Here is a 15,856-nt window from a genome sequence, read left to right as displayed (position 1 = left end):
AAGAGGCAGATCAGGTGGTCTGGTATTCCCATCTCTTTCAGAATTTTCCAGTTTATTGTGATCCACACAGTCAAAGGCTTTGGCATAGTCAATAAAGCAGAAATAGATGTTTTTCTGGAACTCTCTTGCTTTTTCCATGATCCAGTGGATGTTGGCAATTTGATCTCTGGTTCCTCTGCCTTTTTTAAAACCAGCTTGAACATCAGGAAGTTCACGGTTCACATATTGCTGAAGCCTGCCTTGGAGAATTTTAAGCATTACTTTACTAGCATGTGAGATGAGTGCAATTGTGCGGTAGTTCGAGCATTCTTTGGCATTGCCTTTCTTTGGGATTGGAATGAAAACTGACCTTTTCCAGTCCTGTGGCCACTGCTGTGTTTTCCAAATTTGCTGGCATATTGAGTGCAGCACTTTCACAGCATCATCTTTCAGGATTTGGAATAGCTCAACTGGAATTCTATCACCTCCACTAGCTTTGTTTGTAGTGATGCTTTCTAAGGCCCACTTGACTTCACATTCCAGGATGTCTGGCTCTAGGTGAGTGATCACACCATCGTGATCATCTGGGTCGTGAAGATCTTTTTTGTACAGTTCTTCTGTGTATTCTTGCCATCTCTCTTAATATCTTCTGCTTCTGTTAGGTCCATACCATTTCTGTCCTTTATCGAGCCCATCTTTGCATGAAATGTTCCTTTGGTATCTCTGATTTTCTTGAAGAGATCTCTAGTCTTTCCCATTCTGTTGTTTTCCTCTATTTCTTTGCATTGATCGCTGAAGAAGGCTTTCTTATCTCTTCTTGCTATTCTTTGGAACTCTGCATTCAGATGTTTATATCATTCCTTTTCTCCTTTGCTTTTCGCTTCTCTTCTTTTCACAGCTATTTGTATACACACACACACACACACACACACACACACATATACTTTTTCTTTCTTTGCTACTGGAGTCTGGTTTTACCCTCCAGGGGTTGTTTCATATATACTCTTATTTTTTCTGATATATCTGTTAGTTTTCTAAATCCATTTTATTTTTTATTCTTTGTTATTGTTCTGCTCCTTTTTATTTTTTATTATTATTTTCTTCTTTGCTACTGAAGTTTGGTTTTACCCTCCAGAGCCTGTTTCATATAGATTTATATCTTTTCTAACATATCTGTTAGTATTTTAAATTTATTTTTTATTTTATTATTTGTTATTGATCTGCTCCCTTTTTACTTTTCTATTTTCTTTTTTTCTTCTTTTGCTGCACCCTGCATCTTGCAGGATCCCAGCTCACAGGCCAGGAAACAGGCCTGAGCTCCTGTGGTGGGAGCAGTGATTCCAAACTGCTAGACTAACACAGAATATCAGGCCTCAGGGAATATTAATCAGGATGAGGTATCCCAGAGGTCCACATCTCAACACTAACACCCCACTTCACCCAAGTGCCCACAAACTCCACTGCTAGAAACCTCAGGCCAAACAACTAGTAAGAAAGGAACACAGACCCACCCATCAAAAAAAAAAAAACATGAGATGACAAAAACTATGACAAGCACTGAAAATGAAATTGATCAAAAATCTTCCAACAAACAAAAGACCAGCGCCAGAAGGCTTCATAGGTGAATTCTATCCTGTTCAAATTCTTCCCAAAAATTGCAGAGGGAAGCAAATACTCCCAAACTCATTTTACGAGGCCACCATCACCCTGGTACCAAAACCAGACAAGGAAATCACAAAAAAAGAAAACTTCAGGCCAATATCATCCATGAATATAGATGTAAAAATCCTCAACAAAATACTAGCAAAAAGAATCTAACAACATGTTAAAAGGATCGTACACCATGATCAAGTGGGGTTTATCCATGGGATGCAAGGATACTTCAACATATGCAAATCAGTGTGATACACCATATTAACAAATTGAAAGATAAAAGGCTTCTGATAAAAGATAAAAATCACATGATAATCTCAATAGATTTAGAAAAATCTTTCAACAAAATTCAATACCCATATATGTTAAAAAAAAAAAAAAAATCTCTCCAGAAAATGAAAGAGAAGGAACCTACCTCAACATAACAAGGGCCAAGTACAACAAACCCACAGCAAACATTATTTCTTTTGGTGAAAAACTGAAAGCATTTCCTCTAAGATCAGGAACAAGAAAGAGGGCCCACTCTCACCACTGTTATTCAACATAGTTTTGGAAGTCCTAGTCACGGCAATCAGAGAAGAAAAACAAATAAAAGGAATCTGGATTGGAAAAGAAGTAAAACTCTTACTGTCTACAGATGACAAGATAATGTATGTACACAGAAAATCCTAAAGATGCCACCAGAAAATTACTAGAGCTTATCAATGAATTTAGTAAAGTCTCAGGATACAAAATTAATACATAGAAATTGTTTGCATTCCTATACACTAATAATGAAAAATCAGAAAGAGAAATTAAGGAAACAATCCCATTCGTCATTGCAACATACAGAATAAAATACCCAGGAATATTCCAACTGATGAAGGAATAATCTCCAGCATACACAAGTAGTTCAATATCAGAAAAGCAAACAACCCAATCAGAAAATGGACAGAAGACCTAAACTGACATTTCTCCAAAAAAGACACACAGATGGCTAAAAGACACACCAAAAGATGCTCTACATCACTCATCATGAGAGAAACACAAATCAAAACTACAATGAGGTATCACCTCACATTGGTCAGAATGGTAATCATCAAAAAATCTACAAACAATAAATGCTGGAGAGGATGTGGAGAAAAGAGAACCTTCTTGCACTGTTGGTGGGAATGTAAATTGATACAGCCACTATGGAGAACAATATGGAAATTCCTTAGAAAACTAAGAATGAAGTTACCATACGACCTTTGAAATTTAAAGAAATATTCCTAGGTATTTTATTCTGTTTGTTGCAATGGCGAATGGGATTATTTCCTTAATTTCTCTCCTTACGTAGGTTTATTCCTAGGATAAAAACCTGCAAAAGACCTGTATACAGAAAACTATGATAGTGATGAAAGAAATCAAAGATGACACAAACAGATGGAGAGATATATCACACTCTAGGATTGGAAGAATTAACATTGTGAAAATGACTATACTAGCCAAAGCAATCTACAAACTCAATACAATCCCTATCAAATTACCAACGGCATTTTTCACAGAACTAGAACAAAATATTTCACAATTTGTATGAAAACACTAAAGACCCCAAATAGCCAAAGCAATCTTGAGAAAGAAAAATGGAGCTGGAAGAATCGATGGTCCTGATTTCAGACTGTACAACAAAGCTATAGTAATCAAGATAGTATGGTACTGGCACAAAAACAGAAATATGAATCACTGGAACAAGACAGAAAGCCTACAATAAAACACACACACCTATGGGCACCTTATCTTTGACAAAGCAGGCAAGAATATACAATGGAAAGATAGCTTTTTTAACAAGTGGTGTGGGAAAACTGGGCAGCTATGTGTAAAAGAATGAAATTAGAACACTTCATAACACCATACACAAAAATAAACTCAAAATGGATTAAAGACCCTAATATAAGCCCAAACTATATAACTCTTAAAAAGAAAATGTAGGCAGAACACTTTTTGACATAAATCACAGCAAGATCCTCTTTGACTCACCTCCAAGAATAATGGAAATAAGAACAGAAATAAACAAATGGGACCTAATTAAACTTAAAAGCTTTTGCACAGTAAAGAAGCTATAACAAGATGAAAAGACAACCCTCAGAATGGAAGAAAATAACTGCAAAAGAAGCAACTGACAAAGGATTAAATTCCAGAATATACAAGCAGCTCATGCAGCTCAATATCAGAAAAGCAAACAACCCAATTAAAAAATGGGCAGAAGACCTAAACCGACATTTCTCCAAAGAAGACATACAGACGGCTAACAAACAATAAATACTGGAGAGGATGTGGAGAAAAGAGAACCTTCCTGCACTGTTGGTGGGAATGTAAATTGATACAGCCATTATGGAGAACAGTACAGAAATTTCTTAGAAAACTAGGAATGAAGCTACCATATGACCTCTGAAATTAAAAGATGCTAGCTCCTTGGAAGAAAAGCTATGACAAACCTAGACAGTGTATTAAAAGCAGAGACATCACTTTTCTAACAAAGGTCTGTACAGTCAAAGGAACTGTACAGACAAACATATGTTTCTTTCAGTAGTCATGTGTCAATGTGACAGCTGGACCATCAAGGCTGAGCATCAAAGAATTAATGCTTTTGAATTGTGGTGCAAGAGAAGACTCATGAGAATCCCATGGACATCAAGGAGATCAAACCAGTCAATCCTAAAAGAAATCAACCCTGAATATTCATTGGAAGGACTGATGCTGAAGCTGAACCTCTAATACTTTGGTCAACTGATGTGAAGACCCTGATGCTAGGAAAGATTGAGGGCAGGAGGAAAAGGGGGCGACAGAAGATGAGATGGTTGGATGGCATCACTGACTCAATGGACATGAGTTTGAGCAAGCTCTGGGACATAATGAAGGACAAGGAAGCCTGGTGTTGTGTGGTCCATGGGGTTGCAAAGAGTCAAACAGGACTTAGTGCCTGAACAACAACAACAACAATATGAACCTGTGATCCCACTACTGGGCATATACCCTGAGAAAATAATAATTCAAAAAGGCACTTGTACCCAATGTTCACTGCAGCACTACTAACAATAGACAGGACATGGAAGCAATCTAGATGTCCATCAACAGATGAATGGATAAAGAAATTGTGGTAGATATATACAATGGAATATTACTCAGCCATAAAAAGGAATGAATTTGAGTCAGTTGAACTGATGTAGATGAACCTAGAGCCTGTTATACAGTGTGAAATAAGTCAGAAAGAGAAAAACAATTGTCATATATTAATGCATATATATGAAATCTAGAAAAATGGTACTGATTAACCTATTTGCACGGCAGGAATAGACAGAGATGTAGAGACAGACTTGTGGACACAGTGGCAGAAGGCAAGGATAAGATGACAGAGTAGCTTTGCAATATATACTTTACCACACGTAAATACACAGCCAGAGAGAAGTTGCTATATAACACAGGGAGCTCAGCCTGGTGCTCTGTTAAGACCTAGAAAGGTGAGATGGTGGGCTGGGAGGGAGGCTCAAGAGGGAGGGGATATGTGTATACCTAGAGCTTCCCTGGTGCCTCAAACGGTAAAGAATCCTCCTGCAATGCAGGAGACCTGGGTTCGATCCCTGGGTCAGGAAGATGTCCTAGAGAAGGGAATGGCTACCCACCCCAGTATTCTTGCCTGGAGAATACCATGAACAGAGGAGCCTGGCAGGCTACAGCCCATGAAGTTGCAAAGAGTCAAATACGACTAAGTGACTAAGCACACACATACAGCTGATTCATGTTGCTGTACGGTAGAAACCAACATAACACTAGTGGTAAAGCAGTTATCCTTCAATTAAAATTAAAATTTAAGAAAGAAACGAAAAAGATTTATCAATACGGGAATATAATCACAATGAGCATGTAAAACAAAAAGGATAAGAGTAAATAAATTTGTGCCATCTAAAAGCCAATTTTGCAGTAAAAAATTATTTTCACAAAACAGAAAACTAGAGGAGTAGGTTATTGTATTTATACCTACAACTGGCTGCCATGTGTAAATTTCCTTTTTTCCTATGTTCAGCTGGTGCTTGAAATAACCCCTTCTTCTGGAGTATATGTTTCCTTCCTGATGAACGTACAAGATGACCCACCACCATAGATGATTCTTCAGCTAGGAGAAATACCCACCTCTTTTGCAAATTCATAGTCATCTTAGGTCACAGAACTTTTTCCCTTGTCTTACAGCTTCTTCGATATATATCTAAGCACTCTGCAAGGCTAGGATGTGCCTTGAGGCAGGGACCACTTTTCAATGCAGCAGGTGCTCAATTTTTTTACATTTAATAAATGTATATGGATTTTATGCAAAATATTATATGGATCTGAAATATACATTGTACCCAAACAAATTAATATAATTAACTGAAACACACAGAATATTTACATGGCATAAGTCACTATACTAGACAATGTAAAATATAAAATATTACATGTTGTCACTCAGATCTTTAGTTTCTTAACTGATAAAGCAGGAGTAATATATTGGTATACTGTGATTTAAATAATATAATCTACATAAAATAAAGTTCCTAAAACAATGTCTGGTAGATTTTAGATAACAATGTTCTCTTCCATTTTAGCTAATTGATGTGTGTGTGTGTGTGTGTGTGCATGTGTGTGTGTGTGTGTGTGTGTGTTAGAGAGAGAGTGAGGGAGAGATCTTAAGCCTTGTAATACTAGGAAAAATAGTTTGTCAATGATATATTTCACTATTGTCTCATCTTTTCAAGTGATTTCATCATTCTTCCATTTAAATAATTATTTGTCTTTCAAACAGTTGGGAATAATTGATGAGCAATGATAAAATAGCAAAATATTCCGAGAGGGAAAAATACGATGGTTGAAATTCCACAATGCATTTCAGATTTAAGGGCCCAGTGAGACCTGGTAGTAGTTACAATATAGAACATGCTTTGTTGAATCAAAAAAAATTTCCCTGTTCTTTTGAAGACCTCTGACAATAATAAAAATCACAATGAAAGGCTAATCTGTACAAATAGCTAAAACTGCACAAAAAGACTAAAATTGGATCCAAAGGACCCTGATCATATATTGAGAGTTAATGAGAATAGAACAGAACTCATGTTTCTTCTCAAAACGTAAGCGATTCTTAAGTAAAACATCCAGCAGGGAGATGAATTGGGAACAGAAACATCCAAACTGCTGTTCAAGAACTCTTCACACTCAAACGTTGCGGAGCTGTCTCCCAGTGCAATAGAACTCTAATTCAATGTCAAAGGAAAGTGCTGATGTAATACTTTCAAACATAGCAATCACTAGTGATTTCTCTGTTAATAACAGTAAGTCTGTGTTCAACTTCAGCAGCATTTACTATTTTCTAAGAGCTGAATTCTCCCTAGTGAGAAAGGTTTAATTTCCTCCCTTCAGAAATCTCTGCATGTAAGAACCCTGACATACAGAGTGAAAAGCAGTTAACAGGAAATGTAGATTTGGATAATTAAAAGGACCTTTACTTCTCTTCTGAACTATATCCACATCATATTTTTAAAGTATAAAAGAGGAGCTTCAGGTAGAAAATAAAAATGTTCCAAATGAGTAGAGGTGGTTATGCATCATGAATCGTAAGAGATGTTAAAATTTTTATTTACAACCATATGAGAGGGAAGTTAGGGTTAGAAAGAAAGCTGAGCGCCAAAGAATTGATGCTTTTGAACTGTGGTGTTGGAGAAGACTCTTGAGAGTCCCTTGGACTGCAAGGAGATCCAACCAGTCCATTCTAAAGGTCCTGGGTGTTCACTGGAAGGACTGATGCTGAAGCTGAAACTCCAATACTTTGGCCACCTCATGCGAAGAGTTGACTCACTGGAAAAAGACTCTGATGCTGGGAGGGATTAGGGGCAGGAGGAAAAGGGGACAACAGAGGATGAGATGGCTGGATGGCATCACCGACTCGATAGGCACGAGTTTGGGTTAACCCTGGGAGTTGGTGATCCACAGGGAGGCCTGGCATGCTGTGATTCATGAGGTCGCAAAGAGTCGGACACGACTGAGCGACTGAACTGAACTGAAAACCTGGAAGCAACCAGGATGTTTTCAATGGGTGAGTGGATAAATAAACTGGTACACACAAACAATGGAATATAATTGGTAGTAGAGAAATCCTCACAGCTACTGGAATGAAATAAATGGTTTGCCTCTAAGCAACTAACCTTTTAAGTAACTGACCTCCTGTAAAATATTTGAATAATGGTTAATTATCTCTCAAACCTACTTTGAATACAGTAAGAAGCTGTATACATCCTAGAATCCACTCTAGAAGCCAAGCAGGCACAGGACTAAATTCTCTTTTGGAGGCAGTAAAGAGGGAGTGAGCCTGTGACGCAAAGACTTAACTCCTAGAAGTCTGTTCATGCCCGTCAATTTGGGATACTTCAGGCACAAAATGAGAGTCCTTAGGCACATGGCTCTCTATAATCAGGCTGAATTATACAAATTCTGCATGTAAAAACCATCAGACTTTCATCAAGAAAATGGTTTGTTGCTGCAAAATCAATCAGAAATAACCCCGTTCCAGGTCTCCGGACAAGTAAGAATGCCAAAGGATGCAGACATCAACACCCTGGCACACACAACAACAGCAAAGGCAAAATAACTTACCGAGACCAGGTCACTGCTAGTGTGAAATGGCTGCAATACAACTTTCAAAAGTAAAAGACTATACATTACTACAAAATATTAATGTTTAAAACAACTAAATATTTCAGTTTATTCTGGTTACACAAACAAATGCCCATGCAAAGCATAAAATTGTATTTGTGACACTAAAGTGAGTTCAACCTTTATTGCTAATAAAGAGACATTATATTTTCAGCTCAAGGAATAAAATCACATTTGTGGTAATAAAAGTCTTGACCACAGGAGTTTGCTTATCATTCTTTTTCCATTCTTTTCAAATCTATTTATATGCTTTAAAATCTAAACTTAGGTGGCTAGGTTAATATTTAAACTTTTTCTCAAATAAAATGTTTTTATATATGTTTTAAACTTTTCTACAGGAGAAAAAATATCACTCTTACTTTAAAATTCAGTAAGCACAAAAGACCAGATCCTCCCTTAGAAAAATCTGCTTTAGAACTTAAGGTGGAGAAAATCAGAAGGTACCTTGTAAGGAAAAAAAAAATATCCTTTTTATGATCACTAAGCAGAAAAAAATTTAAATATATTTATTTATTGAAAAATCATTTCCATGCAACTATTAAATTCTTTTTAGAGTTAAAAATGTATTATAGCTGCTACAAACCCTATGAATTCATTTAAAAAGCTACCCATAAACCACAATATTTATGATTCAACAGAACTTTGAGGATGCTTTGAAATATTATACTTTTTTACCTAATTAAAGAAGTTAAAGATCACTTTTTATCTTTGCCTTGAATTTAAAAAAAAAAACATTTTGAAAAATACTTTGTTCTAAAATAATATAGCATATCCAAATAAAAGTTTCACTCAAGGAATATATTTTAAAGCCATAGCTTCTAATTTTGAAATAAATGCTTTGAAATACATAAGAGAATCTATGTAGAAAGGTTAAGAATAGAGATGACAGAAGCACTAATTAAAACACCTACATTTAAATAGAGTGCTCGCTAAATAGACACTACTCCAAAAGGACATACAGATAGCCAAACAACACATGAAAAGATGCTCAGCATAACTAATTATTGGGCTCCCCTGGTGGCTCAGAGGTTAAAGCGTCTGCCTCCAATGCAGGAGACCTGGGTTCAATCCTTGGGTCGGGAAGATCCCCTGGAGAAGGAAATGGTAACCCACTCCAGTATTCTTGCCTGGAGAATCCCATGGACGGAGAAGCCTAGTAGGCTACAGTCCACGGGGTTGCAAAGAGTCAGACACGACTGGGACACAGAGCGACTTAGAAACACAAATCAAAACTACCATGAATTATCACCTCACACTGGTAAGAATGGCCATCATCAGCAAGTCTACAAATAATAAATGTTGGACAGGGTGTAGAGAAAAGGGAACCCTCCTATACTTTTGGTGGGAATGTAAATTAGTGCAGCCACTATGGAGAACAGGATTGGAGGCTCCTTATAAAACTAAAAATAGAGCTACCATATGATCCAGCAATCCCATTCTGGACATGTATCTAGAGAAAACTATAATCTGAAAAGAAGCATGCACCTCAGTGTTCTTTGTAGCACTATTTACATGAGCCAAGACATGAACGTGAAGTCACTCAGTCATGTCCGACTCTTTGTGACTCCATGGTCTGCTTTAGAACTTAAAGCAGGCTCCTCTGCCCATGGGATTTTCAAGGCAAGAATACTGGAGTGGGTTGCCATTTCCTTCTCCAGGAGATCTTCCCGACCCAGGGATTGAACCCAGGTCTCCCACATTGTAGGCAGACACTTTACCGGCTGAGCCACCAGGGAAGTCAACAACCTAAATGTCCATCAACAGAGGAATAGATAAAGAAGAGACAAAAGAATACTACTCAGCCATAAAAAGGAATGAAAAAGTGACATTTGCAGAGACATGGATGGATCTAGAGACTATAATACAGAGTGAAGTAAGTCAGAAAGAGAAAAACAAATATTGATATCGCTTTACATGGATCTAGAAAAATGGTAGAGATGAACTTATTTGCAAAGTAGAAACAGAAACTACAGACGTAGAAAACAAATTTACAGTTACCGAGGGGAGATGCTGGGGGTGGGATGAATTGGGAGATTGGGGTTGACATATATACACTATTGATACTGTGCATAAAATAGATAACTAATGAGAACCTTCCGTATAGCACAGGGAACTTTACTCAGTGCTCTGTGGTGACCTAAGTGGAAAAGAAATCTGAAAAAGAGGGAATATATGTATACATATAGCTGATTCACTTTGCTGCACAGCAGAAAATAATACAACATTGTAAAGCAGCTATGCGCCAACAGAAATTAATTTTAAAACATGGATTGCATGTTTAGTCTGGGAAAATAGTTTCAGAGGGCAAAAAATAAATACTATTAATCCATATAAGAATAAATTTTCATTGGACAAAGATATACTATTCTCCTGTGAAACGGAAAGAGAGATTTTAAAATGTGCAAACATGTTTTGGAAAGACCCTCTTGAATAAATCCTTGTTTTGTGGTGGTGAAGAATAAACAATGCACGTACCCTGTTTTGATAGGTAGCATCTTTCCAGCCTTTGCTCATGAGAACATCCATACAGGAGGTATGCTTCTTGTAGGGCACTCTTATACCACTTATTTTTCTTACATTTTTCTGGCTAAAGAAAGACAGAAAATTAGTAAGATTCATCTGTAAGTGTATTTTTTTTAACAGGTTCAGCTGTTGAGCTTGAACTAAAACTAAGCACTGTACAATACTCTAGACTTTGATTATTATTTTTTGGTATATTTTAGAATATAGCAAAGTTGGGGAAATTTTGTATGTTAATAGCCAAAAGGGTCAGAGTCTCAATTCACTAAGATACTTTAATATGATTTATCTCAGACTTAGTTACAGATAGCTAAGACCACCAGTGTAACAAAGTAGTGAATATTAATACATTTTATAAGAATAATTTTGATTCCTCTTTAAGTAACAAGGCAATAGTAATGTAATGATAAAAACTGAAAGGCATAGTTTCTTACTGTAGTAAAACTAATTCCATTCACATCCAGTTTTGGTGTTACAGCAGATAGCTGGCATATTCATACAATTTTTTGAAACTTTCTGTGCCCAATTTCTTCACCTGTAAAGCGTGGCTAATGCAATCACCATTAAGTATTAAAGGAAACAGTAAGTATTAAATTCAGTAAGTATTAAAGGAATAATAGATGAGAGAGTTTTCTGGCATAATAAGTGATCAATACATGTTATTCTACTTGAATACAGTTCTTTTTCTAAATATATATTCAATTTTTAAAAAATATAACTTGAGAGACTTCCCTGGTGGTCCAGTGGTTAAGACCCCATGCTGCCAAAACAGGGGGGATGGGTTTGATCATGGTTTGGGAACTAAGATCCCACATGCCATGTAGCATAGCCGAAATATTTAAAAAAATAACAGCTGGAAAATTTAATTTGAAAAGAAAAATGGAATAAAAGAATCTTTAGGTTAAAAATGACTGTAAAAATTATATGGCCTAGTAATTTTGCCAATGTTATTTTAGAGCTTGTCCCTAAAAGGTTTTTATGATGCTTAAAAAATTTACAATTTATAAAATGCATGCCATCATTTTATTTTTGCAAACTTCAGCTCCAAAAAGAACACAGGTGTTAAACTGGACACTATTTGCCATAAAAGTAGTGAAAAAATACAATCAAACAAAAATCTATTTTTGTAAATCAAACAATAGATTTTTGTACACAGAATACCTAAATTTCACTTATTAGGTTATTTCATAGGAAAAAAGAAAAGACAGATACAATTCAAAAAACATCAGATAATTTTAACTAATTTAAGAATATCTAAGCTATAACAACATTTGCAGATTTAAAACATTTTTGCCTCTCAAATGTTATAAAGATGCTAAGTTAAACATTTATAGGACTTCTGGTGGTGCCTCCCTGATAGCTCAGTGGGTAAAGAATCTGCCTGCAATGCAGGAGACACTGGTTCGATTCCTGGGTCTGGAAGATCTGCTGGAGAAGGGATGGGCTACCCACTCCAGTATTCTTGGGCTTCCCTGGAGTATTCTGGCCTAGAGAATTCCATGGACTGCATAGTCCATGCGGTCGCAAAGAGTCGGACACGACGGTGACTTTCACTTTCATGGTAACTTTCTGGAGGTGCAATGGATAAGAACTCACCTGCCAGTGTAGGGGACACGGTTTTAATCCCTGGTTTGGGACGATTCCACTTGCCACAGAGCAACTAACCCCACAAAGGCAACTACTGAGCCTGTGAGGCAACCACCGAGCCTGTGTGCCGCAACCGCTGAAGGCTGCGTCTAGAGCCTGTGCTGCGCAGAAAGAAAAGCCACCTCAATGAGAAGGCCCCACAACTCAGCGAAGAGTAGCCTTTGCCCACCACGACTATAGAAAGGCTGTGCAAAGCAGGGAAGACCCAGTCCAGCCAAAAATAAATTAATTTAAAAGATTTTAAAAATAATTTATAGATAATGAAAAATCACCTATAAGCTGTTACGTGTTGTACGCTCAGTTGCTCAGTCAGGTCCAACTCTTTGAGACCCCATGCACTGCAGCCCGCCAGGCTCCTCTGTCCATGGGACTCTCCGGGCAAGAATACTAGAGTGGGTTGCCATGCCGTCTTCCAGGGGATCTTCCTGACCCAAGGACTGAACCCCCGATCTCCTGCAGGAGGATTCTTTACCACTGAGCCACCTGGGAAGCTGTTACAGCACTAAACAATTAAGTTAAGGAAATTTCTCAAGAAAACCGATGCAAAATATTCCAAAATTAAACCCTGGTGAGTCTGGGGAACGAAAAAGCAATTTTTAATCCTGTGTCTGAGAATCTTTAAGAATTTATCAGTAAGTATGTGCCACCTAGTGGTAACATTACAATTACACATCTTCCAAAGAGCTCAAACTCTTGTACAAAGAATTTTGAATTTCAGAATAAGGCTCAGATATGCAATGTATTTTCAATTAGTTTGTTCTTTGATTGAAGAAGCGATTCTAAAAGCGTAGAATGTGCCCCCCTGTCCACCCCCATACTGTTTCTCCCAAAGGCGCCCCAAATTACCAGTTTCTTTCACAGTGTTCCAGAGACACTGTATCCACCTACGAGCATTTACATCACTTAAATATCTATTTTTACAGAATGCTATGAATAGCTATATACTTTGAGTTTTTCTATTTGTACCTTGCAGATTTTTTTTAAATGCTTGTAATCTTTTGTTTTTAATCTCTTTATAGATTTATTCAATGTATTTCAGACCCTCAGGATCTATCACTGAAGAAAACAAATGAAGCTTACAATCTAACCGGTGAAGTAAGCATAACAAATACATAAAGGCTCTAGTTTAAGAGGCTCTAAGTATTCTGTAATAAAGAAAAGGTGAGGCAATAAAGTGGTTCAGGGTAACTCTCATTGAAGAGGTGACATTTAAGCAAGGATCTGAAGGAGGTCGAGCAGCTACCTGAGATATCCTGAGAAAGAGCATTGTGGGTGGACAAAAGATGCTCTAAGACAGGAGAATATAAGTGTACTAAAGGGGCATCAAGGAAGGTAAGCTGGTTATGAGTGAATGAGAAAGAAAATGAGTAACTGGGAATGATGTCCAAAGAATTAACAGGGACTAGGTCATGGAGGTCCTTGCAGGCCACTGCAGGAACTCTCCAATGAGTTCCTGGCTTTTACTCTGAGTGAAATCGGAGTCACTGCACAGTTCTGAGCAGAAAAATAAAATTTGTTTTGATTGAATGCTTTAAAACAATCGATCATCCTGCTTGCTTTAATGAGAACAGACCACAGAAGCAAGTGTAGAGTGGATGACTGGCTACTACAGTCATCCAGGCAAGACATGATGTGGTACAGTCCAGGTCATAGCAGCCACTGTGGTGACAAGCAGTAGGATTCCAGGTATAATCTGGAGGTAGACCAAAAATAATTAACTTCTTAACCAACTGGAAATTGGTTAAGAGAGACAGAGAGGATGACTCTAAGGCTCTGGGACCAAGTAAGTAGAGGACGGGATTTGCTATCCACTGAGACAGGGGAGCTGTCAAAGAAGTGAGATAGGGGTGGTGTAGAGATCAAGAGTTCACACATTTTGAATACACATTACAATACCTGAGGAGCACTCTCATAAGGGAATTCAGTAGAGAGAATTGAACTGCAGATAAAATGGAGGAAACATACACTTACACCATATTTAAAGCCAAGAAATTAAAATAGATAACCAAGGGAATGAGGAAGTAGATGTATGTATATCCAAATAGGTAGTACACACGTACCGTTATTTATTTTACAAATGCCCTTGTGATGGACATTTGGGTTTTTTCCAATATTTTGCAAGATGAAACAATGCTGCAAAAAAAAGTTTTGTCCGTATGTCTCCTTACCCATGTTAAAGTGTACTGAAGCATAAATTCCTAAGACATTGAACTTAAGTTAAATTTTGGAGCTACTGTGAAATCACTCTTGAATGAGGTGATCACAATTTACAATGCCGTGAATATTATGCTTTGTCACACTCTGGAGAACACTCTTGTTACCAAACTCAGATCTCTGCCAATATTTTTAAGGAAAAAATGGTATTTCCTTTCTATTAGAATTTTCATTTCTAAAATTCTTTAATTTTGAGTAATTTTTTACATTTTCCAGTTTTATTGATATATAATTGACAACTGTATAAATTTAAGGAGTACTACACAATGATTTGATATATATATGTGTGTGTGTGTGTGTATATATATATATGGAAATGATTACCATGTAGGGTTTGTTAACATATATCATCAACTCACATAATAGCCTTTATCTGTGTGTACGGTGAGAACATTTAAGATCTGCTCTCAGCAACTGTCAAGTATATAACACAGCAACATTATTAATAATGATAGTCACCATGTTATACATTAGATTCCCAGACCTTATTCATCAGTTTTTCATATTTTTTCTTTTTTAAAATTTTAATTGAAGGATAATTACTTTATAATATTATGATGGTTTTTGCCATATATCAACATGAATCAACCATAAGTATACATATGTCCCCTCCCTCTTGAACCCCCCTCCCATCTCCCTGCCCATCCCACCCCTTGAGGTTGTCACAGGTCCGGGGCTTTGGGTTCCCTGCCTCATACATTAAACCTCCCACTGGCTATCCATTTCACATATGGTCATGTCTGCGTTTCAGTGCTATTTCCTCAAATCGTCCTACCCTTTTCTTCCCTTACTGTGTTCAAAAGTCTGTTCTTTATGTCTGTGTCGCCTTTGCTGCCCCACGAATAGGATCATCAGTACCGTCTTTCTAGATTCCATAGACAGGCATTAATATTTGATATTTGTCTTTCTCTGACTTACTTCATTCCGTATAATAGGCTAAAAGCCAGTTATATTTTCCTTTCTATGGAATAACTGTTCAAATCCTGTTAATATTTATATTGGTTGCATTCTCATTGATTTGTAAGAGATTTTTATGTGTTAAAGAAGTAGCCCTTTGCTATATGTACTACAAATATCTTCTCCTATTTTTAGTTTATGTGTTAGTATAATTGTGTTTTCTTTTTCATTTAAATTTTTCATCCTT

At 37.0% G+C, this 15,856-nt stretch overlaps 1 protein-coding gene across 3 annotated transcripts in view; it reads right to left on the bottom strand.

Annotated features, from left to right (window-relative positions):
• ZCWPW2 (zinc finger, CW type with PWWP domain 2) overlaps positions 1-15,856 on the bottom strand; it is a 143,994-nt gene that overhangs the window by 42,443 nt on the left and 85,695 nt on the right. For all 3 annotated transcript variants that reach the window (XM_010842050.1, XM_010842051.1, XM_010842052.1), the window contains exon 4: positions 10,807-10,918. In XM_010842050.1, the coding sequence (XP_010840352.1) occupies positions 10,807-10,918 (112 nt within the window). The remainder of the gene's footprint in view (positions 1-10,806; positions 10,919-15,856) is intronic.

Source organism: Bison bison, unplaced genomic scaffold (genome assembly GCF_000754665.1).
Source record: "Bison bison bison isolate TAMUID 2011002044 unplaced genomic scaffold, Bison_UMD1.0 scf7180017864171, whole genome shotgun sequence".
Classification (NCBI taxonomy): Eukaryota; Metazoa; Chordata; class Mammalia; order Artiodactyla; family Bovidae; genus Bison; species Bison bison.
This window is presented reverse-complemented; position numbering and strand designations above follow the sequence as displayed.